Source organism: Rhinopithecus roxellana, chromosome 12, assembly GCF_007565055.1.
Source record: "Rhinopithecus roxellana isolate Shanxi Qingling chromosome 12, ASM756505v1, whole genome shotgun sequence".
In the NCBI taxonomy this organism is placed as follows: Eukaryota; Metazoa; Chordata; class Mammalia; order Primates; family Cercopithecidae; genus Rhinopithecus; species Rhinopithecus roxellana.
The window spans coordinates 108,254,818-108,282,584 of NC_044560.1; the positions used below are offsets into that span (position 1 = coordinate 108,254,818).

Here is a 27,767-nt window from a genome sequence, read left to right on the forward strand (position 1 = left end):
AGGATGGTCTCGATCTCCTGACCCTGTGATCCGCCCGCCTCGGCCTCCCAAAGTGCTGGGATTACAGGCTTGAGCCACCGCGCCCGGCCCCAGATTTCTTAAAATAATTTTTTAACTGCTCCTACACAGCAAGGTTACCCTAAAGGCAGTGTGTTGAGAGTAGCCTCATCCAGACTTATTAAACATGATTTATTACTTTGAGACAGGAGACAGGGGAGAAATTGATAGACCAATAAATATTGCACAGGCTGCTGGTGGTGGGGAGATCCAGACCGAGGTAGTTTCTGCAGAAAGGGTGAAGGACCTGGGCGAGGAAGGCACCTGATTGCCTGGAGCCAGGTTGGGAGCGAGTCTTGGTGGCAAGGGTGGTTTCTGGTTCACCTACCTAGCACAAGGTCTCCAACTCCTTCAGCCTAGACACCCCGATCAGCAGCTGACCAGCTGGCCTGCCATTTAAGCAGCAGCAATTGATAGCAAGATCAGGTTTCCTTTCGAAATTATTGGTGGCTTCCCTGCAGCGACAACCGGCTGCCCAAGGTTGATGGAACCCAGCAGCTGTCACTGGCCGTTTGCCAGGAGGCAGGGCTAAACGGCCTTGGTGCACATGATGGGCAGTTTGCCTGGAGCGGGCTAAAAAAGACAATTATATATAGTCTCGGGAGGGCGCAGCTTTAACTCTACCTGGCGGTTTACAGAAGCCAGAGCTGAGCAACTGTGATTGGTAGATACCCCCAGCTCCTCAGTCAAACCACACTTGGATGTTTATGGTGAGGGTGTGACTAAGAAATGGACTAGAAACCGAGCTAAATCGCTTTGATTGGCTGTTCACAGAAGGGGCGGGGGGGTGGAACTCAGCAACTGCTGGCTACTCTGATTGGCTGCTTTGCTTAAGCACACAGTGTAGCAAAAATAATTACCTGTCTTTGGAAGTTGGAGTGAAAAAGTTTAACAGCAATTGACAGCCCGTCAATTGCTAAGCCCGTCAAGGCGGGGCTTAGTTCCTAGTCTGCTGACTGGGCAGGAAGGTAGGTTCTACTCAGGGGGTGTTACTGCTGGGCGTGGCCTGCGGGAGCTCGGAAGTGATTGGAGTCATTGGGTCCAGTTTGGGGAAACCTGGGGGTGGGTACAGTCCCATGCTGGGGGTCAGGGCCTGCAGATGCGCCAGGGCCCGAGTTCCGTTGAAGGCCACCTCACAGCCTGACTTGGCTAGGAGCCAGTTCTCCACCTCCGACCGGAGCCACCTGGAGGTCTCTGCAAGGGGAGAGGCAGGTGTTCTGAGGTCACACTGAGATCGGGGAAGATTCGGGGGACCAGCAAGGAGGGGCGTAGGGCAAAGAACAGGAAGGGTCTGGGTTTGGGAGAAGCGTAGGAGTGATCTTGAGGCTTGGAAGGGAGCGGAACAAGGCCAAGGAGGCTCGAGAGGGCCAGAAGGCCCAGCTCTGGGACTCTCGTCTGGGGATCAGTCAGGGGCTCCTGGGCAGGGAAGGTGGGGGCTCCTGTAGGGAAGGGGACCACCTGGGGCCCACACAAGGAGCGCACAGGGTCTCTTGTAGGGAGAGTGTCAGCTCAGGTAGAGGAAAAGAGTGACAGGAGGGGTCCGTGACATGGAGCCAAGACTCTCAACCAGGCTGAGGTTAGGAAAGGGCGGTCACATCAGGGACCAAGATCGGAGGCTGGATTCGGAGGTCCTGTCTGCTGAGGGTCGGGGTCTCTTCGCAAATCTGTCAGGTCCACCCGTGGGAACTGGGGGTAGGGACGTGTCTCGCTGGGGCGGGGCCTCACGGGGGTGTGGCCCCCGGGGGCAGGGTCCCAGGGTCACGTCCTACCTTCGGGCGAGCCTTGAGTGCCCCCTGGCCGACGGGCCAGGAAGCTGCGAGCCAGCAGCGCCTCCTTGGTGTGCTCGTCCTGCGCGCGCAGGGCCAGGGCGCTGAGCAGCTCCGAGTTGTTGGACGTACTGCGGTAGTAGAGCATGTGCGCCAGTTCCAGCGCCTGCGCGCTGCGCCGCTGCCCGAACATCTGCAGGCGGGACAGCGCCCCGTGGGCTCAGTTCGGGGTGCGCCCCCACCCATACACAGCCACCGGGGTCACCCACGCTGGGTGTTTTTTTTTTTTTTTTTTTTTTGACACGGTCTCGCTCTATAGCCCAGTCTGGAGTTCAGTGGCTATTCACAGGCGAATTCATAACGCACCGAAGCCTTGAACTCCGGGACTCAAGCCATCCTCCCGCCTTGGCCTCCTAAGTAGCTGGGACTACAGTTGTGTGCCACCAAGCCCGGTATTTTTTGTAGAGACGGGGTTCTCCCTGTGTTGCCCAGGCTAGTCTCAAACCCCCAGCCTGGAGCGATCCTCGCTCCTCAGCCTCCCATGGTGCTGAGGTTTCACCATGTTGGCCAGGCTGATTTTGAACTCCTGACCTCAAGTGATCTGCCCATCTTGGCCTCCCAAAGTGCTAGAATTACAGGCATGAGCCACCGTGCCAGGTCTAACTTTTGCATTTTTAGTAGAGATGGGATTTCACCATGTTGCCTAGGCTGGTCTCGAACTCCTAACTTTAAGTGATCACCATCTTAGCTAGTCTGGTCTTGAACTCCTGACCTCGTGATCTACCCGCCTCGGCCTCCCAAAGTGCTGGGATTACAGGTGTGAGCCACCACACCCGGCTGGGCTTTTTTATTGTTATTTTTTGATTTGGGGTTTCACTATGTTGCCCAGGCTGGACTCCAACTCCAGGGCTCAAGCGATCCTCCCACCTTAGCCTCCTGAGTAGCTAGGGCTACAGGCATGTGCCACCATGCCTGGTGTGAATTGGGTTTGAAATAGGGTCTTTCAGAGCCTGACAGGCTCCACAGGCCCCCTGAGGCCAGAGAGGGGTAGGGCGGATGGTCACCGTGGGCTGGGACTCAGAGTCTTCTCCCCAGAGGCATCAGCCTCCCTGACTCTCATCTTCCCCCTCCCCTCTGCCCTCCAGGGTCGCAGCTGTCCCTCCATGCTTACAACCCTTCCACAGCTCCCTGCAACTCTCAGGATGAGACCTAGGGTGCCACTCTGGGTATTCAAGGCCCTCACCACCCTCTGGGGCCTCCTCTCTCTACCCTGCTCACTGGATCCAGCCCCATGAGATATGCCAGGCTGAGCTCATGGGCTCTTTCTCCACCAGGCTCAATCCCCATCTTCCAGAGCTTTCTTCAGATCCCACTTGAGCCCTGGTCCGAAGCAGAAATTGCTCCCTCCCCAGCCCCTCTGTTGGCCCGAGTATCCCAGCACCCTCTCAGGCGGCGCAGCCTGGCTATTATCTGTGGGATTTATTACCAGCCTTCCTAAAAGCCTGTCAGCATGGCTGAAAACAGCTTGAAAACCAATGAGCCATCAGGTGAATGATCGGGTACGACAGATGCTTCACACCAGTCTACACTCCTGGGGCCGGTGCCAACCCTGGGGAGGATCAGTAAAAGGCAGCTCCCCTCTGGGCTGACTCAGCCTCGAGACAGGACACGCATTTTGGCAAGTGGAGCACACGTTGGGGGTCAGCCTCCACCTGGCCCCTGGGCCACGAATCCTTGGATGGTGAACAACCTGTGCAACTGTTCAAGGCAGCCCAGCACTCACATGGAGCAGAATCAAAAGGGAGCTTGTTAAAAATATAGTTCCCTGGGCCCCAGTCCCAGAGTTTCCAATTCAGTCCACTAGGACTGGAGCCCAGGAGGCTGCATTTGTCAGCCAGCTCCCCCAATGATAATGATCCCCAGTCAGGATGGGGACTTGAAACAAACAGCCCAATTAGTGATGCTAACAACCATCATCCTAGCACTAGCGAACTCTCACATAGTACTTCCTGTGCCACGTGGGAGGCTCTGTTCTCCGTACTGTGCATGTTAATTCATTTAATCCCCACAACGTCCCTCTGAGTTAGGTCCCACCATCATCCCCACTTTGCAGATTTTGGAGCTGAGGCAGAGAGGTTCAAGATCACGCAGTGAGAAGACAGTAGAGTCAGATTCAAATCCAGGAAGTCCGGTTCCAGAACACACCCCCTTCACCACATCACTAAAGCGCCCCAGCGCTCAGTGAGCAGCTGTCAACTCTTATGTAGCCCCTACCACGAGCCGAGCACTGCCCAGTGCTTCTCACAGACTCACTCATTTCATGCTCACAACCCTACAAGGCAGATCTCAGTATCATCCCCATTTTCCAGATGAGAAAACTGAGGCTCAGAGAGATTAAGAAACCCACCCGGCTGGGCGCGGTGGCTCAAGCCTGTAATCCCAGCACTTTGGGAGGCCGAGACGGGCGGATCACGAGGTCAGGAGATCGAGACCATCCTGGCTAATATGGTGAAACCCCGTCTCTACTAAAAAAATACAAAAAACTAGCTGGGCGAGGTGGCGGGCACCTGTAGTCCCAGCTACTCGGGAGGCTGAGGCAGGAGAATGGCGTAAACCCAGAGGCGGAGCTTGCAGTGAGCTGAGATCTGGCCACTGCACTCCAGCCCGGGCGACAGAGTGAGACTCCGTCTCAAAAAAAAAAAAAAAAAAACAGAAACCCACCCAAGGGGTGTTGAGTAAATGAAGTAGGGAAGGGAAGGGGAAGGGAGGGGAGCGGAGGAGAGGGCAGGAAGGGAGGGAAGGGAGAAAGGGAAGGGAGGGAGGGAGGGAGGATGGAGGTAGAGAGAGGGAGGGAAGGGAAGGAAAAGGAACAGGAAGGAAGGAAGGGAGGAAGGGGAAGGGGAAGGGGGAAGGGGAGGGGAGAGGAGGAGGGGGAAGGAAGGGGAAGAAGGGAAGGGAAAGGGGAAAAGGAAGGGGAGGAGAGAGAGGGAGGAAGGGAGGAAAAGGGGAGGGAGGAAGTGAGGAAGCGGGGGAGGGAAGAAGGGAGGGAGGAAGGAAGGAAGGACAAGGACAGAAGGGAAGGGAAAGAAAAGAGGAAGAATGGGAAGGGAAGAAGGAAGGAAGGAAGGAAGGAAAGAAGGGAGGGAGGGAGGGAGGGAGGAAGGGAGGGAGGGAGGGAGGAGAACATGATGCAGGAACAATTCACGAAACAGAGACAACTATAGGTAGCCTGACCTGGTCCCCACAGTACAGGGCCGCAGGAGGCGTGGCAGGTGCATGCTCACCTTGGAGGCCCGCAGGCCCATAAAGATGGCAAAGAGCAGCAGCAGCAGGGAGGTGGCCACCTTGAGGTCGGTGAGCACCACCATGCCCACGTTGACGAAGATCGCCACGCCGGAGACCACCAGCATGAGGTTGAGCAGGGCACGCTGCAGGGTGGGCGTGCGCACCTTCAGCTCCGGCAGCAGCTGCTCCAGGCCCTCCAGTGGTGTGTCCTTGAAACTCTTCAGTACCAGGTGTCCCCGTTTGGTCCGGGCCGCCAGCACCACCCGCTTAAAGTATCTCCTGAGGGACAGGGACAGAGAGAGAGGCAGGAGCAAGATCGGGACTGCACTGCCCCGGGGAGCCCCCTCCAATCCCAGGACACTCGCTCTGGCTCTACAGTCGCACAACCATCTTAAAAGCGACTCAGTAACCATGGGGAAGAAACCAGAGATCAGCTGTGTCCAACCACAGGGGATGGGTTCAGTCACACCATCGATCCATGGTGTTGGACGTGCTGGTTGTTAGAATCCTGGCCGCGCCGCATCTTCAGAATGTGGACCTCCCTCTCCAAGCCTCAGTTTTCCTTATTGGAAAATGGGGACTGTCTCATCCTTTCTCTTCCCCTGGGAATCAAGTGTAGTACTCACTTTTCCTTGGGAAGAAAAGACAGTGTTTGGATGAGTCACGCCTCCCATTTCTCAACTTCCCACCCAGGGCCCAGACACCCAAACCAGACACTGACCTGTCAGTCCCCTCTTGACTCTAACCTTGCTCCCTCTTGCTGCAGCTGGGGAACAAGGGCCGCCTCACCTCTCTGCAGGGGGCAGCTTGGTGAAGAAGCCACGCCTGGAGCCCACGCTGGACTTCAGGGGCATCTGCCCGACTCGCTGGCCCAGGGCCCAGAAGTGGATGTAGATATACTGATCCAAATTTACTGTCACCTGCCGGGGGGATGAAGGAAGCAGTGGCGGGTGAACATGGGCAGGGATGTTGAGGGCAGGATACCAGAATCAGATGCCCCGCCCCTAAATAATTCCCCCATTTCCCATTTATCACCATTCACCGTCTAGGCAGGGCTATCACATATGGTTGTCCATGTCGTATACTGCACAAGGGCTCATCATCTAACATAGTGCCATTCATGTCGAAGTCATCTTTATTACCGTATTTCCTAGAATCTAAGATGCCACTGACTCTGCCCGATTATTTTATGAAGCAACTAAAAACTAAATACGCTGCCAATTAAATGATGTCACACCACCACCTGTAATTCACATCCCAATTTCAGAGACGACAAAACATGACTTTGGAAAAACTGCAGTTTAAAATCACTTAAAATGTGGAACTTTGGGAGATTTTAGTATTTTTTATTTCTGTTTTTATTTTTATTTCTATTTTGAGATATTGTCTCACTCTGTCACCCAGGCTGGACTGCAATGGCACAATCTCAGCTCACTGCAGCCTCCGCCTCCTGGGTTCAAGTGATCCTCTTGCCTCAGTCTCCCAAGTAGCTGGGACTACAGGTGCCCGCCACCAGGGTTTTACCATGTTGGCCAGGTTGGTCTCAAACTCCTGACCTCAAGTGATCTGCCCACTTCGGCCTCCCAAAGTGCTGGGATTACAGGTGTGAGCCACTGCGCCCAGCTGATTTTAGTATTTCTTATAATTTTGTTAGCATTTTGTGTGCTTTTTGGGGTTTGGGTTTGTGTGTGTGTGCGCGCTTTGTTTTGTTTTTTTGAGACAGGGTCTCACTTTGTCTTCCAGGCTGGAGTGCAGCGGCAAGATCATGGCTCACAGCTCATTGCAGCTTTAAACTCCTGGGATCAAATGATCCTCCCACCTCCTCAGCCTCCCGAGTAGCTGGGACTACAGGCCCGCACCACCATATCCAACTAATTTTTGTATTTTCTGTAGAGACGGGGTCTCCCTGTGTTGCTTAGATGAGTCCAGAACTCCTGGGCTCAAGCGATCCTCCTGCCTCGGCCTCCTGAATTCTGGGATTACAGGAATGAGCCACTGAACCTGGCCTTGTATTATATTATTTATTATTACAATTTTGGCAGATGGTGCTAAGTCTCTTGCCCTAAGAGAGCCATATCATATGATACTTTTCCAACAGATGGCAGTGAAGTGACCTGAGAAAGCAGCACCTCCTTTTTTTTCTGATGGAGTTTCACTCTTATTGCCCAGGCTAGAGTGCAATGGCATGATCTCGGCTCACTGCAACCTCCACCTCCCAGGTTCAAGAGATTCTCCTGCCTTAGCCTCCCCAGTAGCTGGGATTATAGGCACCTGCCACCACGCCCAGATAATTTTTTACATTTTTAGTAGATAATGGGGTTTCACCATGTTGGCCAGGCTGGTCTTGAACTCCTGACCTCACGTGATCCGTCCACCTGGGACTCCCAAAGTGCTGAGATTACAGGCTTGAGTCACTGCACCCCGCCAAAAGTAGAACCTTCTTTGAGTTCACCAAGTGCGCCACATGGGCGGGAGTCCCAGGCTCAGGACTACAACTCCCAGCAGCCCCTGCCTTCCAGAGGCTCTGCCCCACCCTAGAGGCCTCCGGGTAGTTTCGTTCTCCTGGGGAGCCAGGTACCTGGACCTCATCCTGAGGGTGGTGGACCACCAGCGCGTAGGCCAGGGTGTCCTCGGACAGCGGGGAGAAGTTGGCCTGGGCCAGCAGGGGCTGCAGAGCCTGAAGCACCTCCTGCTCATTGGACAGACGCTGGGGGTCCGTTAGTGATGGCTGCTCGAGGGTCTCCCTGTCAGGGTTGATGGGGTCATACAAGGCCTAAGAGGAGAGTCGGAGAGAAAAAGATGGGTTAGGTCACTGCATGAAGGATTCTGGGGACACCTAAGGATGTCCCTTTCCAGATACTTCCATTTATTTACTTATTTATCTATTTAATTTGAGACAGAGTCTCGCTCTGTCACCCAGGCTGGAGTGCAGTGGCACGTTCTCAGCTCACTGCAACCTCCGCCTCCTGGGTTCAAGCAATTCTCCTGCCTCAGCCTCCCAAGTAGCTGGGATTACAGGTCCACGTGCCGCCGCACGGCTATTTTTTTTTTTTTTTTTTTTTTGTATTTTAGTAGAGACAGGGATTCACTGTGTTGCCCAGGCTGGTCTTGAACTCCTGAGCTCAGGCAATCTGCCCGCCTCGGCCTCCCAAAGTTTTAGGATTACAGGTGTGAGCCACCGCGCCTGGCCTGTGTTTCTTTTTTTTTTTTTTTTTTTTTTTCTTTTCTGAGACAGAGTCTCGCTCTGTCGCCCAGGCTGGAGTGCAGTGGTGCAATCTCAGCTCACTGCCACCTCTACCTCCTGGGTTCAAGCGATTCTCCTATCTCAGTCTCCCGAGTAGCTGGGATTACAGGTGCACACCACCACGCCCAGCTAATTTTTATATTTTTAGTAGGGAAGGGGTTTTACCATGTTGGTCAGGCTGGTCTCGAACTCCTGACATGTGATCTGCCCACCTCAGCCTCCCAAAGTGCTGGGATTACAGGCGTGAGCCACCTTGCTCAGCCCTTTTTCCTTTGTCTCTTTTTTTTTTTTTTTTTGAGACGGAGTCTTGCTCTGTCGCCCAGGCTGGAGTGCAGTGATGCAATCTCAGCTCACTGCAACCTCTACCTCCCAGGTTCAAGCAGTTCTCCTGCCTCAGCCTCCTGAATAGCTGGGATTACAGGTACATGCCACCACACTCAGCTAATTTTTATATTTTTAGTAGAGACAGGGTTTCACTATGTTGGCCAGGCTGGACTTGAACTCCTGACCTCAAGTGATGCAACCACCTTGGCCTCCAAAAGTGAGATTACAGGCATGAGCCACTGTGCCTGGAAGATTCTTTTCATATCACCCCCATATCCAATCCTTTGGCAAGTTCACTTACTAAACCTCTGAATCTTCTTAAATCCATCCTCCTCTCTATTTCCTTTGCTGCTATCTTCTCACTGAAGTCACCTTCATCTCTCACTTAAACAATTACCTAGGGCTTCTGTTCCCCAACTTTTACTCTTGCTACTGTCTTTGTATTTATCTGTTTTTGTTTGTTTTGAGATGGAGTCTCACTCTGTTGCCCAGGCTGGAGTACAATGGCATGATCTCAGCTCACTGCAACCTCCGCCTCCCAGGTTCAAGTGATTCTTCCGCCTCCGCCTCCCAAGTAGCTGGGACTACAGGTGCCCACCACCACGCCCAGCTAATTTTTGTATTTTTAGTGGAGACGGGGTTTCACCATGTTGGCCAGGCTGGTCTCGAACTCCTGACATCAAGGGATTCCCCCCCCCCCCGCACCTCAGGTTCCCAAAGTGGTGGGATTACAGGTGTGAGCCATCACCCCTGGCCTACTCTTGCTACTTTTGAACCAGTATCCACATAGGCATTGGGAAGAACTTACTGAGGCTATAAACAGCTCCCACGATCCACCCCTCCAACAGCTTCCCACTGTATTTAGAATAAAATCTAGAAGCTTTCTATGACCTTCAAGGTCCCTCACAACTGGCATCTACCCTGCCCGCCTCATCTTATGTCCCTACACATCCCCCCTAAAAAAGTCTTAGAATGAATGTCGAGTGAGTTTCCAGCTGCCTAGCCTATTTTGCTCACGGAGAGACTGAGTCTCAGGATGACGTATAACTTGTCCCAGACTACAAGAGCCTCCAAGGAAATCACCCCTCTAGAACACCAGGCCATAAACCTAACCCTCCATGTGTCTCTTGGGAGCAGGCGCCCTACAAGCAGCTTGTTCAGGCCAGGTGCGATTCTGAATTAATGGAAGGAGAGACGGCGGGTCCTCCAAGTGGGAGGAGTGGCCTAGGCGAAGGTTTGGTGGTAGGGAAGCCCAGGGCCTCAGAAACAACTGAGCAAAGAGACTAGGAGGCAGAAGAGATTCAGAGGCCAGCACAGTGGCTCATGCCTGTAATCCCAACACTTTGGGAAGCCAAGGTGGGAGGATCACTCGAATCCAGGAGTTTGAGACCAGCCTGAGCAACATGGTGAAATCCTGTCTCTGCAAAACTTTTGTTGTTGTTGTTGTTGTTGTTGTTAAAAAGTCTCGCTGTCACCTAGGTGGGAATGCAGTGGCGCAATCCCAACTTACTGCAACCTCTGCCTCCCAGGTTCAAGCAATTCTCCTGCCTCAGCCTCCCGAGTAGCTGGGACTACAGGTTCACGCCACTACGCCCAGCTAAATTTTTGTATTTTTAGTCGAGACAGGGTTTCACCATATTGGTCAGGCTGGTCTCGAACTCCTGACCTCGCGATCCGCCTGCCTTGGCCTCCCAAAGTGCTGGGATTACAGGTGTGAGCCACCACGCCCAGTATTTTTTTTTTTTTTTTAATTAGCCAGGCATGATAGTGCATGCCTGTGGTCCCAGCTACTTGGGAGGTTGAGGTTGGAGGATCACTTGAGCCCAGGAGGTTGAGGCTGCAGTGAATCATGATCATGCCACTCCACTCCAGCCTGGGTGACAGAGCGAGACCCTGTCTCAAAAAAAAAGAAAAAGAGAGAGAGTCAAGTCAAGAAAATCCTCCTCTGAAGTAAGCCCTAGGGCTGTGCCCAAATCCTCCAGCCTAGACTTGTCGAGCAGTTCTGGGACTTACAGAGTAACCTTGAGAAATTCCATTCCCAGGCTGAGCTGCAGTTTGAAAGCTGGAGGAGAAAGTAAATCTGCATCGATCAAATGTCCACTGTGAACCAGATTCTCTTCTGGAAACTTCACATCCTCCCGGGGCTTTGGGCCAAAAACCTGGATGTTGCACGTGATCCCTGCTGCTCCCTTCCCTGTCACAATAAATCCTGCTGATTCCACCTCCAAGCAGACTGGCACTTCACCTAGCTCTCTCCTCCCCACCAGCCCTGTCCCAGTCTGTGCCAGCCACTACCATCTCATCCTGCCTGGGTGAGCCCAACAGCCTTCTCAATGGTCTCCCCAAATCCTGTAACGCACCCCATCCCCTGCCAATCGGTTCTATGCACAGCTTCCAGGGAGATCTTGTCAAATACTAACAACAACCATCATCAATGATAATGATGCATATTTACATAGCACTTACTGTGTGCCAGGCGCAGACTGAAGTATGTTACACGCACATTCTCACAGTGTGAAACTCCTCAGTTACAGATGTGGAAACTGAGGCACAGAGCGGTTAAGTAATTGCTCGAGGTCACATGACCAGGAGGTAGTGTAACCAGAATGACACATCTGACCATGTCAATCTCCTGCTAAAACCCTTCCAAGGCTTCTACTGCCCTCGGGAATCAGGATCATGCTTCATAGCAGGGCCTGCGAGGCCTCACAGGACCACAAACCCCCTCGGTCACTCCATACCATCCAGACTGTCTTTAGGTTGCCTGGGTGCGATCGCTTATGCCTGTAATCCCAGTAGTTTGGGAGGCCAAGGCAGGAGGATTGCTTGAGCCCAGGAGTTCACAGCCAGCCTGGGCAACATAGCAAGACCCCATCTCTACCAAAAAATATATATATACACACATATATACATATATATACATATATATATATATATATATAAATTAGCCAGGCATGGTGGTGCACACCTGTGGTACCAGACACTCAGGAGGCTGAGGCAGGTGGATTGCTTGAGCCCAGAAGATTGAGTCTATAGTGAGCCATGATCACAGTTTGGCACTCCAGCCTGGGCAACAGAGAGGACCCTGTCTCAAACCAGCAACAACAACAAACCAGATTGGTTTTAGTTCCTCCAGCCACAGAGCCTTTGCACATGCTGTTGGAAGACTCTCCCTACCCCCTTCCTGCCTTCTTCCCTTTTCACTATTGAAGTCTTACTCTCTGTCATATTCTAGCTCCATTATCACTATCAAAAAGCCTCAGAGAGGGGCAGTGGCTCATGCCTATAATGCCAACACCTTGGGAGAACAAGGCAGAAAGACTGCTTGAGGCCAGGAGTTCAAGACCAGCCTGGGGAATGTGGTGAAACCCCGATGCTACTAAAAATACAAAAAAATTAGTTGGGCATGGTGGCAGGCACCTGTAATCCCAGCTACTCTGGAGGCTGAGGCATGGGAATCACTTGAACCCTGGAGGTGGAGGTTGCAGTAAGCTGAGACTGTGCCAACTGCACTCCAGCCTGGGCAACAGAGTATGTCCCTGTGTGAAGCTCTGTCTCAAGAAGAAGAAGAGGAAGAAGAAGAAGAAGGAGAAGAGGAAGAAGAGGAAGAAGAGGAAGAAGAGGAAGAGGAAGAGGAGGAAGAGGAAGAAGAGGAAGAGGAAGAAGAGGAAGAGGAAGAAGAGGAAGAAGGAGGAGGAGGAGGAGGGAGGAGGGAGGAGGAAGAGGAGAAGGGAGAAGGGAGAAGGGAGAAGGGAGAAGGGAGAAGGAAGAAGGAAGAAGGAAGAAGCCTTCCTCTACTCATCAAACTGAACAGGACCACCCTGTGTGGTTGGGCAGGATGTGCACTGCACAAAGGTACCAGATCTAAGGGCAGACCTGTCCATTTATCATGATAGCCACCCTCCAGATGGAAATAAAGGAACAGAACAGCACCATCCACTAGCACTCCCTGCAGTGAGGAAAATGTTCTAGATCTGCACTCTCCAATATGGTTGACACCGGCCATAGGTGACTACTGAGCACTGAAACATGATCAGTATGCTGAGAAACAAAATGTTTAATTTTGTTTTAGTTATGTTAAATTTTAACAGCTAGTGTCTACATTTAATTTTTTTTTTTTTTTTTTTTTGAGACAGAGTCTTGCACTGTCACCTAGGCTGGAGTGCAATGGCGCAATTTTGACTCACTGCAACCTCTGCCTCCCGGGTTCAAGGGATTCTCCTGCCTCAGCCTCCGGAGTAGCTGGGATTACAGGAGCCTGCTACCATGACAGCTAATTTTTTTTTTTGTACTTTTTTTAGTAGAGACGGGGTTTCACTATGTTGGCCAGGCTGGTCTCGAACTCCTGACCTCGTGATCCACCTGCCTCGGCCTGCCAAAGTGCTGGGATTACAGGTGTGAGCCACTGCACCCAGGCTACATTTAAATTTAACGAAGTACGCCGGGCGCGGTGGCTCAAGCCTGTAATCCCAGCACTTCGGGAAGCCGAGACGGGCGGATCACGAGGTCAGGAGATCGAGACCATCCTGGCTAACATGGTGAAACCCCGTCTCTACTAAAAAATACAAAAAAAAAAAAAACTAGCCGGGCGAGGTGGCGGGCGCCTGTAGTCCCAGCTACTCGGGAGGCTGAGGCAGGAGAATGGCGGCAACCCGGGAGGCGGAGCTTGCAGTGAGCTGAGATCCGGCCACTACACTCCAGCCTGGGCGACAGAGCAAGACTCTGTCTCAAAAAAATAAATAAATAAATAAATAAATAAATTTAATGAAGTTCGTGGCTACTATAACGGACAGTGCCAGGCTACAGAAAGAGGCACCTTTTTCTAATTTGCACATGGACCCCAGTATAGCAACCAAAGTCCACTCTGTTATCTGCCTGCAGGGCACCATGCCCATTGCCCTCATGGTCTGAACTTAACCATCACTGGGGAGAGCATCTGATTCATGACCGTCCCCACCATCCACGTTCAGCTCCCGGAGCGCACGATGCAGGCCCAATTTCACTCCTCAATGAAGACCCAGCACCTGGCACCCGGCCTTGCACAAACATCTGCTACAAGAATGACTTAATTGGAGCCAGGTGCAGTGGCTCATGCCTGTAATCCCAGCACTTTGGGAGGCTGAGGCGGGCGGATCACTTGAGGTCAAGAGTTCGAGACCAGCCTGGCCAACATGGTGAAACCCCATCTCTACTGAAACTACAAAATTTAGCCAGGCGTGGTGGTGCACGCCTGTAGTCCCAGCTACTTGGGAGACTGAGGCAGGAGAATTGCTTGTACTCAGGAGGCAGAGGTTGCAGAGGTTGCAGTGAGTCAACACAGTGTCACTGACTCCAGCCTGGCAGACAGTGAGACTCCGTCTCAAAAAAAAAAAAAAGAAAAAAAGAAAAAAAAAGAATGACTTAATTGGGTCTTCATGGCAATTGCTGCTGCCATTTTCCACCATCAAGCATTCCCTTGTGGCTGTCACATGCCATCTGTCTACTGAGGACTCCCAGATTTCCATCTGCAGTCCAGATATCTCGTTTGAGCTCCAGATTCACACGGCTGGGTGTCTACTCAATACTTCCACACAGATGCCCCGTGGGCTTCTCAACGCCTCCGCAAGGGCATCCTCTTAAACCCACGATGCCTGAAACCTGCTTCTCTCACGGTCGTCCCCATCTCAAAAGATGTAACTCCATCCTTCCAGGTGCTCAGGCCCAAAGCCTGGGAGTCATCCTGGAGTCCTCCCTTTCTCACACATCCAACCCATTGGCAAATCCTGATGGCACCACATTCAAAACAGATGCAAAATCTGACCGCTTCTCACCCCTCGGTCTCAGCCACCCTCCTCCCTGGCCTGGGAGCCCCATCCCCATCTCCAGTGTGTTCCCCAAGCAGCCACCAGAGGGTGCCCGTTGGCACCTACAGCAATTCCAGTCTTTGCTTAGAACATTCCGCTTAGCCACCTGCTCACTCAGTCAAAGCAAAGTCCTCACCACCGCCCAGGGAGCCCTGCAGGATCTGGCCTCAGGTCCCCCTCCCTCTGCCCTCACCTCCTGCTCTCTTCCCCTGGTTCGCCGGGCTCTGGCCCCACAGGCCTCCTGGCTGTTCCTCTACATACCTGCACACTCCTGCCCCAGGGCCTTTGCACGTAGGGTTCCCTCAGATATCCACAGGGCTTGTTCCCATCTCCTTCAGGTTTCTGCTCAAATGTGCTCTGCTCAGTGAGGCCTTCCTGACCACCTTACCTGAAACTGCAAAACACTCCCTCCCTTGCGTTCCTTTTCTCCTTATTAGGCTTTGAAAAAAAAGAAAAATACAGCCATCCCTTGGTATCCATAGGAGATCAGTTCCAGGATGTCCCATGGATACCCAAACCTACAGATGCTCAAGCCCCTGATATAAAATGACATGTCTGCGGCCGGGCGCGGTGGCTCATGCCTGTAATCCCAGCACTTTGCGAGGCCGAGTGGGCGGATCACAAGGTCAGGAGATTGAGACCATCCTGGCTAACATGGTGAAACCCCGTCTCTACTACAAATACAAAAAATTAGCCAGTCGCAGTGGCGGGCACCTGTAGTCCCAGCTACTCGGGATGCTGAGGCAGGAGAATGGCATGACCCCAGGAGGAGGAGCTTGCAGTGAGCCGAGATCACTGCACTCCAGCCTGGGCAACAGAGGGAGACTGTGTCTCAAAAAAAAGACACGTCTGCATATAATCTCTGCACATCCCCTCGCATACTTTCTTTTTATTTTTCTAGAGACAGGGTCTAGCTCTGTCCCCCAGGCTGGAATGCCATGCTGCAATCATGACTCACTGCAGCTTCGACCTCCCAGGCTCAAGCAATCCTCCTGCCTCAGCCTCCTGAGTAGCTGGGACCACAGGTGTGTGCCACCACACACAGCTAATTTAAAAAAAAAAAAAATGTGAAGGCCGGGCACAGTGGTTCACACCTGTAATTCTAGCTCTTTGGGGGGCCGAGGCGGGTGGATCACTTGAGGCCAGGAGTTCCAGACCAGCCTGGCCAATATGGTGAAACCCCATCTCTACTGAAAATACAAAACCTAGCCAGGCATGGTGGTGCACACCTGTAGTCCCAGTTACTCAGGAGGCTGAAGCAGGAGAATTACTCAAACCCAGGAGGTAGAGGTTGCAGTGAGCCAAGATCATGCCACTGCACTCCAACCTGGGCAACAGAGTGAAAATCTGTCTCAGAAAAAAAAGGAAAAAAAAATTTGTGGAGACGGAGCCCTACTATGTTGTCCAAGTTGGTCTCAAACTCCTGTCCTCAAATGATCCTCCCGCCTCAGCCTCCCAAAGTGTTAGCGTTACAAGCATGAGCCACTGTGCCTGGCCATGTGTCCTTTAAATAATCATCTCCCTCTAGATTACTTATAACACCAAATACAATGAAAATGTTATGTAAATAATTGTAATGCTACATTGTTCAGAGAATAGTGACAAGGGAAAAAAAAAGTCTGTACATGTTCACTACTGATGCAATTTTTTTCCCAAATGATTTTTATCCACGAGTTAGTTGAATCCACAGATGCAGAACCCATGGATATGAAGGGCTGACTGTGCAGGACACCAGTAACATCTGAATTCAGATCAACAACAAGCAATTTTTTTTTTTTTTGAGACGGGGTCTCACTCTGTTGCCCAGGCTGGAGTGTAGTGGCGTGATCTCGGCTCACTGCAACCTCTGCCTCCAGGGTTCAAGCAATTCTCCTGCCTCAGCCTCCATAGTAGCTAGGATTACAGGCACGCGCCACCACGCCCAGCTAATTTTTTTTTTGTATTTTAGTAGAGACAGGCTTTCACCACGTTGGCCAGGCTGGTCTCGAACTCCTGACCTCAAACAATCCACCCGCCTCGTCCTCCTAAAGTGCTGGGATTACAGGCGTGAGCCACCGCGCCCGGCCCAACAACAAACAATGTTTTTTTTTTTTTTTTTTGAGACGGAGTCTTGCTCTGTCGCCCAGGCTGGAGTGCAGTGGCCGGATCTCAGCTCACGGCAAGCTCCGCCTCCCGGGTTTACGCCATTCTCCTGCCTCAGCCTCCCGAGTAGCTGGGACTACAGGCGCCAGCCACCTCGCCCGGCTAGCTTTTTTTGTATTTTTTAGTAGAGACGGGGTTTCACCGTGTTAGCCAGGATGGTCTCGAACTCCTGACCTCGTGATCCGCCCGTCTCGGCCTCCCAAAGTGCTGGGATTACAGGCTTGAGCCACCGCGCCCGGCAACAAACAATGTTTTTAGTTTAACTATGTCCCGCGCAATATTGGATGACTGTATTGCACAAGACACACTTATACTCTACTAAAAAATGATCCATAGTTTATCTGACATTCAAATTTACTGGGTATAATGAGTTGAATGTTTTCCCTAAAAATTTACATCCCTTTGGAACGTCAGAATATGATCTCATTCAGAAATAGGGTCTTTGCAGGTAGTATTAAGGTAAAGATATAGATGAGATCATACTATATTAGGGTGGAACCTAAATCCAATGAGAGTGTCCTTATAAGAGACAGAAAAGGACACACACAGGACACTGAGAAGGCAGCCACAGGAAGATGGAGACAGGGGTTAGAGTGACTCATCTATAAGCCAAGGAGCACCAAGTGTTGCTGGCAGCTACAGGAAGCCAGGAGAGACACCATGGATGGTTCCCCCTCAGGACCTCCACAAGGAAACACCTTTTAATACATTTCACTACTTTTTTTTTTTTTTTTTTTTTTTGAGACGGAATCCTGCTCTGTCGCCCAGGCTGGAGTGCAGTGGCATGATCTAGGCTCACTGCAAGCTCCGCCTCCCGAGTTCATGCCATTCTCCTGCCTCAGCCTCCCGAGTAGCTGGGACTACAGGCACCCACCACCACGCCCGGCTAATTTTTTGTATTTTTAGTAGAGACTGGGTTTCACCGTGTTAGCCAGGATGGTCTCAATCTCCTGACCTCGTGATCCGCCCGCCTCAGCCTCCCAAAGTGCTGGGATTACAGGCATGAGCCACCGCGCCCGGCCTTCACTACTTTTTTTTTTTTTTGAGACATAGTCTTGCCCTGTCGCCCAGGCTGGAGTGCAGTGGTGTGATCTTGGCTCACTGCAACCTCTGCCTCCCGGGTTCAAGTAATTCTCCTGCCTCAGCCTCCCGAGTAGCTGGGATCACAGGCGTGTGCCACCACACTCAGCTAAATTTTGTATTTTTAGTAGAGTCGGGGTTTCACCATGTTGGCCAGACTGGTCTCAAACTCCTGACCTCATGTGATCCACCTGCCTCGGCCTCCCAAAGTGCTGGGATTACAGGTGTGAGCCACCACATCCAGACTTTTTCTTTTTTTTTTTTTTTTTTAGACAGAATCTTGCTGTCACCCAGGCTGGAGTGCAGTGGTGCGATCTCAGCTCACTGCAGCCTTTGCCTCCTGGGTTCAAATGATTCTCCTGCCTCAGCCTCCCGGGTAGCTGGGACTATAGGCACCCACCACCACACCCAGCTAATTTTTGTATTTTTAGTAAAGACGGAGTTTCACCATGTTGGCCAGGCTGGTCTCGAACTCCTGACCTTAAGTGATCCACCCACCTCGGCCTCCCAAAGGGCTGGAATAACAGACGTGAGTCACTGTGCCCAGCCAAATGTCACTCCTTTACCTTGTTGCTGGTCTCTTCCTTAGTAGAACAGAGCCTGTGAGGCACATCTGTCACGCTGTCCACTGTCCCCCAGAGCCTCAAGCCATTCCAGAGACACAGCAGGTGCCCAGTAAATATTTACTGAGCGAATTCAATGAATGAATGAATCAGGGAAAAAAGATCAGAGAGAGGTCACCCACTAAGGTCACCCACACCATTAGTAAACAACCAAGCTATTGTTGGAACCGAGGCAATGCTGTTTCTTTCCCTGCCTGGGCCACATCTTCAAAGGACTTAAGTCATTGGCTAATGGTCACCCAGCAGGCCTCACCCGCCTCTGCCACTTCTACCCTGCCTCTGCCTCTGTTTAAAACCTCCTGCCTGGGAGATATATGCTTATTCACTTATATTCTTTCCACATTTCTATATATTTACACATTTCTATAATAAAATGGGCTTTTTTTAACTTTTTTTTTTTTTTTTTAAGAATCTCGCTCTGTCACCCAGGCTGGAGTGCAGTGACGTGATCTTGGCTCACTGCAACCTCCATCTCCCGGGTTCAAGTGATTCTCATGCCTCAGCTTCCTGAGTAGCTGGGACTATAGGCACCCCCCACCACAACTGGTTAATTTTTGCATATTTAGTAGAGACAGGGTTTCACCATGTTTGCCAGACTGGTCTCGAACTCCTGGGCTCAAGTGATCCGCCCGCCTCGGCCTCCCAAAGTGCTCAGATTACAGACATGAGACACCGTGCCCGGCCTTAACTTTTAGAAAAATAGAAAAAGAAAAAACAACTGTGGCTCCAGAGGCCACAGATGCCCTGTGGAAGAGCTTGGAGGCAGGCACACAGGGACTTGATCTCGACTCCACCAATTATGAACTGTGTGATCCTGGGCACAACCCAGGTCCTCTGAGACCTTCAGTTTCTCCCTGTACGAATGGGCTGATGGCAGCTGCCTCTCCGCACTGCAGGAAGGAGTCAATAAGCCAGACACAGCAAGCGCTCAGCAACGAGGGGCTGTGATGCCGCCATTGCTGGGGTTGTTATTATTCAAAGCAAAGTAGGGAGCTGCAGAAGGCTGTGGTGGGATGCAGCGAGGGGTGAATGCAGCAGGCCTGAGTTGTCCAAACCCCGCACATTCCAAAGAAAGGACAGGCCCTGGACCAGCTTCTGGGAGGGAACCTCTAAGCCCTTGGAATGTCCTGACTGATAGGAGTGTCTTAGATCGAGACCATCCTGGCTAACATGGTGAAACCCTGTCTCTACTAAAAATACAAAAAATCAGCCGGGCGTGATGGCGGGCGCCTGTAGTCCCAGCTACTCAGGAGGCTGAGGCAGGAGAATGGCGTGAACCTGGGAGGCAGAGCTTGCATTGAGCTGAGATCGCGCCACTGTACTCCAGCCTGGGTGACAGAGCGAGACTCCGTCTCAAAAAAAAAGAGTGTCTTGATTTACCTGGGGCCTGGAGCCACACTGGATGCTGTATGCTAATGCTGTGATCTATGGTCAGGGCCCGGAGCCATTTGGTATCAGTTTGGCCTCTGGAAGTGCTGGAGTCTCAGGTCAGCCACCATGCATATGTGACTGACCCCCAGTAAAAACCCTGGACACCCAGGCTTACAGGAGCATCCCGGGTTGGCAGCACTGCTTGGGTGTTGTCACACATCTTGCTGGGAGAATTAAGTGCCATTCATGACTCCACCAGGAGAGGACAGCTGGATGCTCAGGCCTGGTCTGTCTTGGATTCTGCCCCATGTGTCTTTTTCCCTTTTTTTTTTTTTTTTTTTTTGAGACAGAGTCTTGCTCTGTTGCCCAGGCTGGAGTGCAGTGGCACAATCTTGGCTCACTGCAAGCTCTGCCTCCTGCGTTCAAGCGATTCTCCTGCCTCAGCCTGCTAAGTAAATGGGACTACAGGCACGAGCCACCATGCCCAGCTAATTTTTGTACTTTTAGTAGAGACAGGGTTTCACCATGTTGGCCGGGATGGCAGGATGGTCTCGATCTCCTGACCTCGTGATCTGCCCTCCTTGGCCTCCCAAAGTGCTGAGATTACAGGCATGAGCCACTATACCCAGCCCTTTTTTTTTTTTTTTGAGACAGAGTCTTGCTCTGTCACCCAGGTTAGAGTGCAGTGGCAAAATCTCAGCTCACTGCAAACTCCCACTCCTGGGTTCAAGCAATTCTCCTGCCTCAGCCTCCCGAGTAGCTAGGAGCTGGGATTATAGACATGCGCCACCACGGCCGGCATTTTTTTTTTTTTTTCAGACGGAGTCTTACTCGGTCGCCCAGGCTAGAGTGCAGTGGTAGGATCTTGGCACACGCCACCACATCTGGCTAATTTTTGTATTTTTAGTAGAGATGGGGATTCACCATGTTGGTCAGGCCAGTATTTCTGTATTTATAGTAGAGACAGAGTTTTGCCATGTTGGCAAGGCTGACTTCAGGTGATCTCCTGACTTCAGGTGATCCACTCGCCTTGACCTCCCAAAGTGCTGGGGTTACACGTGTGAGCCACCATGCCCGGCAGTACTACCATCTGTTAATAGATCCTCCCACAGGAGTTTCTCAGCCCAGACCTCTCCATTCACCTCCAGATCCACATATTCAAGTCCATCTTTCTACCTGGCTTTCTAAAAGGCAGCTCAATGGATAAAGAAAATATGGTCTATATATACCATGGAATACTACTCAGCCATAAAAAGGAACAATATAATGTCTCTTGCAGTAATTGGATGGAGCTGGAAGGCCATTATTCTAAGTCAAGGAACTCAGGAATGGAAAACCAAATAGCTTATATTCTTGCTTATAAGTGGGAGCTAAGCTATGAGGGTGCGAAGACATACAGAGTGATATAATGGAATTTGGGGACTCAGGGAGGGGGGTTGGGATGGGGGTGAGGGACTACAGATTGGGTACACTGCTCTAGTGATGGGCACACCAAGATCTCAGAATTCACCACTATAGAATTCATCCATGTAACCAAAAACCACATGTACCCCAAAAACTATTGAAATAAATTTTTTTTTTTTTTTTGAGACGGAGTCTCGCTCTGTCCCCAGGCTGGGGTGCAGTGGCGCGATCTCAGCTCACTGCAAGCTCCGCCTCCCGGGTTTACGCCATTCTCCTGCCTCAGCCTCCCGAGTAGCTGGGACTACAGGCGCCCTCCACCTCACCCGGCTAGTTTTTTGTATTTTTTAGTAGAGACGGGGTTTCACCGGGTTAGCCAGGATGGTCTCAATCTCCTGACCTCGTGATCCGCCCGCTTCGGCCTCCCAAAGTGCTAGGATTACAGGCTTGAGCCACTGCGCCTGGCCAAAATTTTTTTAATTAAAAAAGAATAGGCCAGGAGTGGTGGCTCACACCTGTAATCCCAGCACTTTGGGAGGCCAACGCAGGTGGATCACTTGAGGTCAGGAGTTCAAGACCAGCCTGAGCAACATGGTGAAACTCCATCTCTATTAAATATACAAAAATTAGCCAGGCACGGTGACATATGCCTGTAATCCCAGCTACTCAGAGGGCTGAGGCACAAGAATCACTTCAACCCGGGAGATGGAGGTTGCAGTGAGCCAAGATCGCACCACTGCACTCTAGCCTGGGCAGCAGAGTGAGACTCTATCTCAGAAAAAAGCAAACAACAACGAAAAACTTAAAACAGAATAGATAAATAAATACGTAAATAAATGGTAGCTCAAATTTTTTTTTTTTTTTTTTTTTCTTTTTTGAGATGAAGTCTCACTCTATGGCCCAGGCTGGAGTGCAGTGGCACGATCTTGGCTCACTGCAAGCTCTGCCTCCCGGGTTCACGCCATTCTCCTGCCTCAGCCTCCCTATTAGCTGGAACTACAGGCGCTCACACCATGCCCAGCTAATTTTTTGTGATTTTTAGTAGAGACAGGGTTTCACCGTGTTAGCCAGGATGGTCTCGATCTCCTGACTTCGTAATCCGCCCGCCTCAGCCTCCCAAAGTGCTGGGATTACAGGCGTGAGCCACCACGCCCGGCCAAGTAGCTCAAATTCTTAAGTCCAAAACTGAGCTCTCAGTCCTCCCTGCAGATCTTTCTCCCCATCCCATCACGGTCTTCCCCATCCCAGTAAATGGCAGCTCCATCCTCCGGGAGGCTCAGGCCAGAACCGCTGGAGATGCACCACTTCTCCTCTCTTCCTCCCCACCACACCCCCACAGCCAGCACATCAACAAAACGCTAATGCCTCCCAACATAACCAGCGTCTGACCGCTTTTCACCACTTCCACCACTATTACCCTTGTCAGAGCTTCCATTATCTCTCACCTAGACAAATATAATAGACTTTTTCATAGATGTCCTTGCCTCTGACAGTCTGTTCCCTACACTGCAGCCAAAGAAATCCTGTTAACACCTAAATCCGCTGCTCACATCTCTCCTTGGCTCAGAGCCCTCCCATGACTCCCGGCTCGATGACTCGGAGTCAAAGCAAGGTCCTTGGCCTGCGCAGTGGCTCACGCCTGTAATCCCAGCACTTTGGGAGGCCGAGGCGGGTGGATCACTTGAGGTCAGGAATTCAAGACCACCCTGGCCAACATGATGAAACCCCGTCTCTACAAAAAAATACAGAAATTAGCAGGCGGAAGTGGTGGACACCTGTGGTCCCAGCTACTCGGGAGGCTGAGGGAGGAGAATCGCTTGAACTGGGGAGGCGGAGGTTTGCTGTGAGCTGAGATCGCACCACTGCACTCCAGCCTGGGTGACAGAACAAAAACTCCATCTCAAAAACAAAAACAAATAAACAAACAAAAAACAAAGCAAGGTCCTCACCATGCCCGCAAGGCCCAGTACAATCTGTCCCCATCCCCTCTGCCCTCATATCCTACCCTTCCCGCACATTCACTCTCCTGCAGCCACAGTGGCCTCCTCACTTCTCAACACTCCAGGCCCCCGCTTACCTCAGGGCCTTTGCACTTGCTCTTCCGGGTCTGCCAGGAACATCCTCCCCCAGGCATTCATCAGGTTCGTTCCTCCTCTTCACTAAGCCTTTAGCCCACATATCACCTCCCCGGGGAGCCCTTTCCCACGCCCCCCCTCTGAAACAGGCCCCATCTCACCCCTCTTTTTTTTTTTTTTTTTTGAGACAAAGTTTTGTTCTGTCGCCCAGGCTGGAATGCAGTGGCTCAATCTCGGCTCACTGCAAGCTCCGCCTCCCGGGTTCGCGCCATTCTCCTGCCTCATCCTCCTGAGTAGCTGGGACTACAGGGGCCTGCCACCTCGCCCAGCTAATTTTTTTGTATTTTTTTAGTAGAGACGGGGTTTCACCTTGTTAGCCAGGATGGTCTCGATCTCCTGACCTCGTGATCCACCCGCCTCGGCCTCCCAAAGTGCTGGGATTACAGGCGTGAGCCAACGCGCCCGGCCCATCTCATCCCTCTTTATCCCACTACTCCGCCTCATTGTTCGTGGCACTTATCACCACCAGGCATCATATTTTATATGTATTTGATTCCTTGTCTCCCCAGTTGGAATGTTGGCTCCATGTTCACTGTTGAATCCCCAGCACTTAAAATAAGGGCCAGGCTCCAAGAAGGTGTCAGGGAATGTTTGCTGAATGAGCGGATGAGCGAACAAGCGCCGCAGGGCTGGAGGGGCTCCATCCTCACCTGCAGCCGGGCCAGGATTTGGTGGTAGTGGAACAGGGTGCAGAAGTCCACGTGGGCCGAGAACGCCTCCAAAGCCGCCTTCTCTGCTGGACTCGAGTGGAATTCCTGTTACCTCAGGAAGCAAAACTTCTCTGTAGGCCTTTTCCCCTTCCCCAAGGGAAAGAATTCTTCCCCTGGCAACCTAACTACACAATCAGAGCTCCGGACTTTGAAGTTTTGCTCTGGGGCCGGGCGCAGTGTCTCGCACCTGTAATCCTAGCACTTTGGGAGGCCGAGGCGGGTGGATCACTTGAAGTCAGGAGTTCGAGACCAGCGTGGCCAACATGGTGAAATCCTGTCTCTGCTAAAAATACAAAAATTAGCCGGGCGTGGTGGTGTGCACCTGTTGTCCCAGCTACTCGGGAGGCGGAAGCTGGAGAATTGCTTGAACCGGGGAGGCGGAGGCTGCAGTGAGTCGACATCACACCACTGCCCTCCAAACTAGACAACATGAAGACTCCGTCTCAAAAAAAAAAAAAAAGTTTTGTTTTGGTTGGGTGGGGTCTGACCAATTTTACTGAAACTGAGGCAGCCAAATATAGTGAAAAACTATACTGGGCTTAAAAAGCTGGAGGTTCAAGTTTTTGCTTTCACATTTCCTAGCCAATACTCACACAATTCCAGGAACTGTTTGACAGTGTAATATCATCCTCCAGTAGTAGATGGAATTATTATTATTATTATTATTATTATTATTATTATATTGAGACAGGGTCTCGTTCTGTCACCTAGGCTGGAGCTCAGTGGTGCAGTCTCAGCTCACTGTATCTTCATCCTCCTGGGATCAAGTGATCCTCCCACCTCAGCCTCCTGAGCAGCTAAGACTACAGGTGCCCACCACTATGCCTAGCTAATTTTTTACAACTTTTTGTAAAGGTGGAGTCTCACTATATTGCCCAGGCTGGTCTGAACTCCTGTGCTCAAGTGATCCTCCCACCTCAGCCTCCCAAAGTGCTGGGAGGCTGAGTCACCATACCCCTAAGGTTGATGGAATTATAACTCCCATTTTTCAGCAGGAGAAACTGAGGCTCTGGAAAAGTCATTTGGTAAGGGCTGCAGTGTCTGTGGGGAGTGATTGCAATCTAGGTCTGTCTGACTCCAGAGCACACATTGAACCATTTCGGGGTTTTTTTGTTGCTTTTTTTATTTTTGAGATGGAGTCTCACTCTGTTGCCAAGGCTGGAGTGCAGTGGCCACGATCTCAGCTCACTGCAACCTCTGCCTCCGTAGTTCAAGTGATTCTCCTGCCTCAGCCTCCTGAGTAGCTGGGATTATAGGTGCCCGCCACCATGCCCGGCTAATTTTTGTACTTTTAATGGAGACAGGGTTTCACCATGTTGGCCAGGCTGGTCTTGAACTCCTGACCTCAGGTGATCCACCTGCGTCGGCCTCCCAAAGTGCTGGGATTACTGGCATGAGCCACCACGCCTGGACTTGAGCCACTTCTTTATGTTTCCTATCTCAATGTCCTGGGTAATTGTCTTCACTTCTCTGAGCCTCAGTTTCCTCACTGGCAACAGAGGATCACACCCTGTGTCTCAGAGGGCTATGGTGAGAATCTGATGAGATTACACGTGTCCTGTATACACATGTGTTTACATATGTGTGCATATATTTGTGTATTCATATGTGTGTATCTGTGTATTTTTGTGTGCATATATTTGTGTTTGTGTGTGCGTATTTGTGTGTGTATATTTGTGTGTATGCGTTTGTATGTGTATATTTATGCATTTGTGTACATATATTTGTGTATTTGTGTGAGAATGTATTTGTGTGTGTATTTGCATATACTTGTGTGTATTTGTATGCATATATTTGTGTGTGTATCAAGTCTAGCACAGAATTGAGTACATACAGTAGATGTTCAATAAATAAATGTTAAATGAATGAATGATGGTTGGGTGTGGTGGCCCGTATCTGTAATCTTAGCACTTTGGGAAGCCAAGGTGGGCAGATCACTTGAGGTCAAGAGTTCAAGACCAGCCTGGCCGACATGGCAATACCCTGTCTCTACTAAAAATGCAAAAATTAGCCAGGCGTGGTGGTGGGCACCTGTAGACCCAGCCTCTTGGGGGGCTGAGGCAGGAGGATCACTTGAGTCCAGGAGGCAGTGAGCTGAGATTGTGCCACTGCACTCCAGTCTGGGCAACAGAGTGAGACCCTATCTCAAAAAAAAAAAAAAAAACACAAAAATAAATAAATGAATAAATAATCCTCAAAATCCTCAATAATGACAATGATGACGATGGCGGTAATAAGAACTCAGGTTCTAGAGTGAGACCAAGCCTAGGATGACGTGAATATGACACCCAAGGGTGCAAAATTTAATGGGGCGCTCACTCTTAGGGTCAAGCGAATGCCTCACTTGCCTAACCCTAGTCCTGGGCCAGCTCTGGAGTCAGACCACTTTGGTTCAAATCTAAGCCACTATGCTGTGGCTGTGGGTAAGTCACTTTCCTTTCCTATGCTTCCATTATCTCATCTGTAAAATGGGGATGATGGTGGTATCTCTCTTACTGATGATTCAACGATACATGAAAAATGTCTGGCACAGTGCCATAGAGTCAGAGCTCAAATTGTGTGATAATAATTATGATTACAGCGTTGTGACTTTATAGGTACAATTATTATCAGGTAGTAGACATAGTAATGATGAGGATGATTACTATACCCGTCTTACAGAGGGAAAAACCATGCCCCAGAGAGTGCCTGTTCAAGCCCTCAGAACAAGCCAGAATCGGGAATGGATGCTGCATCCGCATCTCGGAGACCTGGCTCCTGCATTCCAGCTCATCTCCCGCCCACCAGGGAACCACGAAGGGACCTGGGAACTGCAACTCCCAGGAGGCGCCAGGGCAGCTCTCTGCAGCAACTAGGGCCCTGCCGCCGTGAAGCCTGCTGGGAGCGGTAGTCCCCAGGCTCTTGGACCCGGGACGGGCGGTACCTGTATTAGGAGGCGGAGCAGCTGCTCCTTGGAGAAGGGAATGAAGCGCTCGCGGTACTGCTGGGCCCAGTCGCGGGGCTCCTTGGGGTTCCACATCTTGCGATACTCCCCCATCTTGGCTGCCAGCGATGAGAGGGCCCGGGGGGGACCGAGGAGCGCGGGCAACAGTGGCCCTACTCGGACCCTGAACCCCCAGACCCCCCGGGTCACATGCAGCATGGCTAGACCCTTTCCCTGGAGCCTAAACAGAGGAAAATGGGCAGGGGTCAAAGGCCATCTAGAGGAAACGCGCCCTCTCCACCTCCACGTCCCACCCTCCAGAAGCCGTCTCTACCCCAGGCAGGGCGCAGAGCCCATCTGTTCGCCCCCTGTTGCCTGTCCCCTTCCCACACTGCTCAGTTGGCCTGGGTCCCACACAGGGGTCAGAGGTCTTAGGTTCTGGGGCGTTTTGCAGGCCCAGAAATCCTGTAGTGGTACAACGTTTCTTTGGGGTCTAGACAGCGAGGTAGATCTTAGGAGAGCACGAAATGCTCGGAAAGGTTACCTAGGGGGTGCAGGGCCGCCCTCCCTGGCCATGCAATCCCCCGAACTCTCCCTCACCTTAGCCAAAGCTCGACTGTCATTGAACCTCCTGCGCATGTGCAGGAGGGCGTCCTGGGCTCCCGAGGTTCGGCTTCAGCCAGCAGTAAAACGCATGCGCAAAGCCTGTATCAATGCGAGCTGTCCATTTCTCACTGCCGACTCCCTATCTCAACTACGCATGCGCTATCTGCCTGCCTTTCTCCACCACTGGCCTCGTTTGGGCGCAACGCATGCGCCGCAGGAGTGTATCCTTGTCAGCTTGCTACAAAGGAAAGGGGCGG

General features: G+C 51.5%; 1 protein-coding gene across 2 annotated transcripts; it reads right to left on the bottom strand.

Moving 5' to 3' along the window:
• Window positions 1-170: 170 nt before the first annotated feature.
• On the bottom strand, window positions 171-27,742 carry TMEM143 (transmembrane protein 143). Of its 2 annotated transcripts, XM_010368660.2 has the most exons (8): window positions 27,505-27,742; window positions 26,905-27,145; window positions 23,922-24,026; window positions 7,687-7,881; window positions 5,898-6,028; window positions 5,108-5,387; window positions 1,827-2,016; window positions 171-1,251 (listed from the first exon to the last, which is right to left on the bottom strand). In XM_010368660.2, exons 1-8 carry the CDS (start codon window positions 27,525-27,527, stop codon window positions 1,037-1,039), a joined length of 1,380 nt encoding a protein of 459 aa, XP_010366962.1. In that variant the 5' UTR covers window positions 27,528-27,742; the 3' UTR covers window positions 171-1,036. The 2 variants fall into 2 exon arrangements, with proteins under 2 accessions (XP_010366962.1, XP_010366963.1); XM_010368661.2 differs by lacking the exon at window positions 23,922-24,026 and having other exon boundaries at window positions 27,505-27,714.
• Window positions 27,743-27,767: the final 25 nt, after the last annotated feature.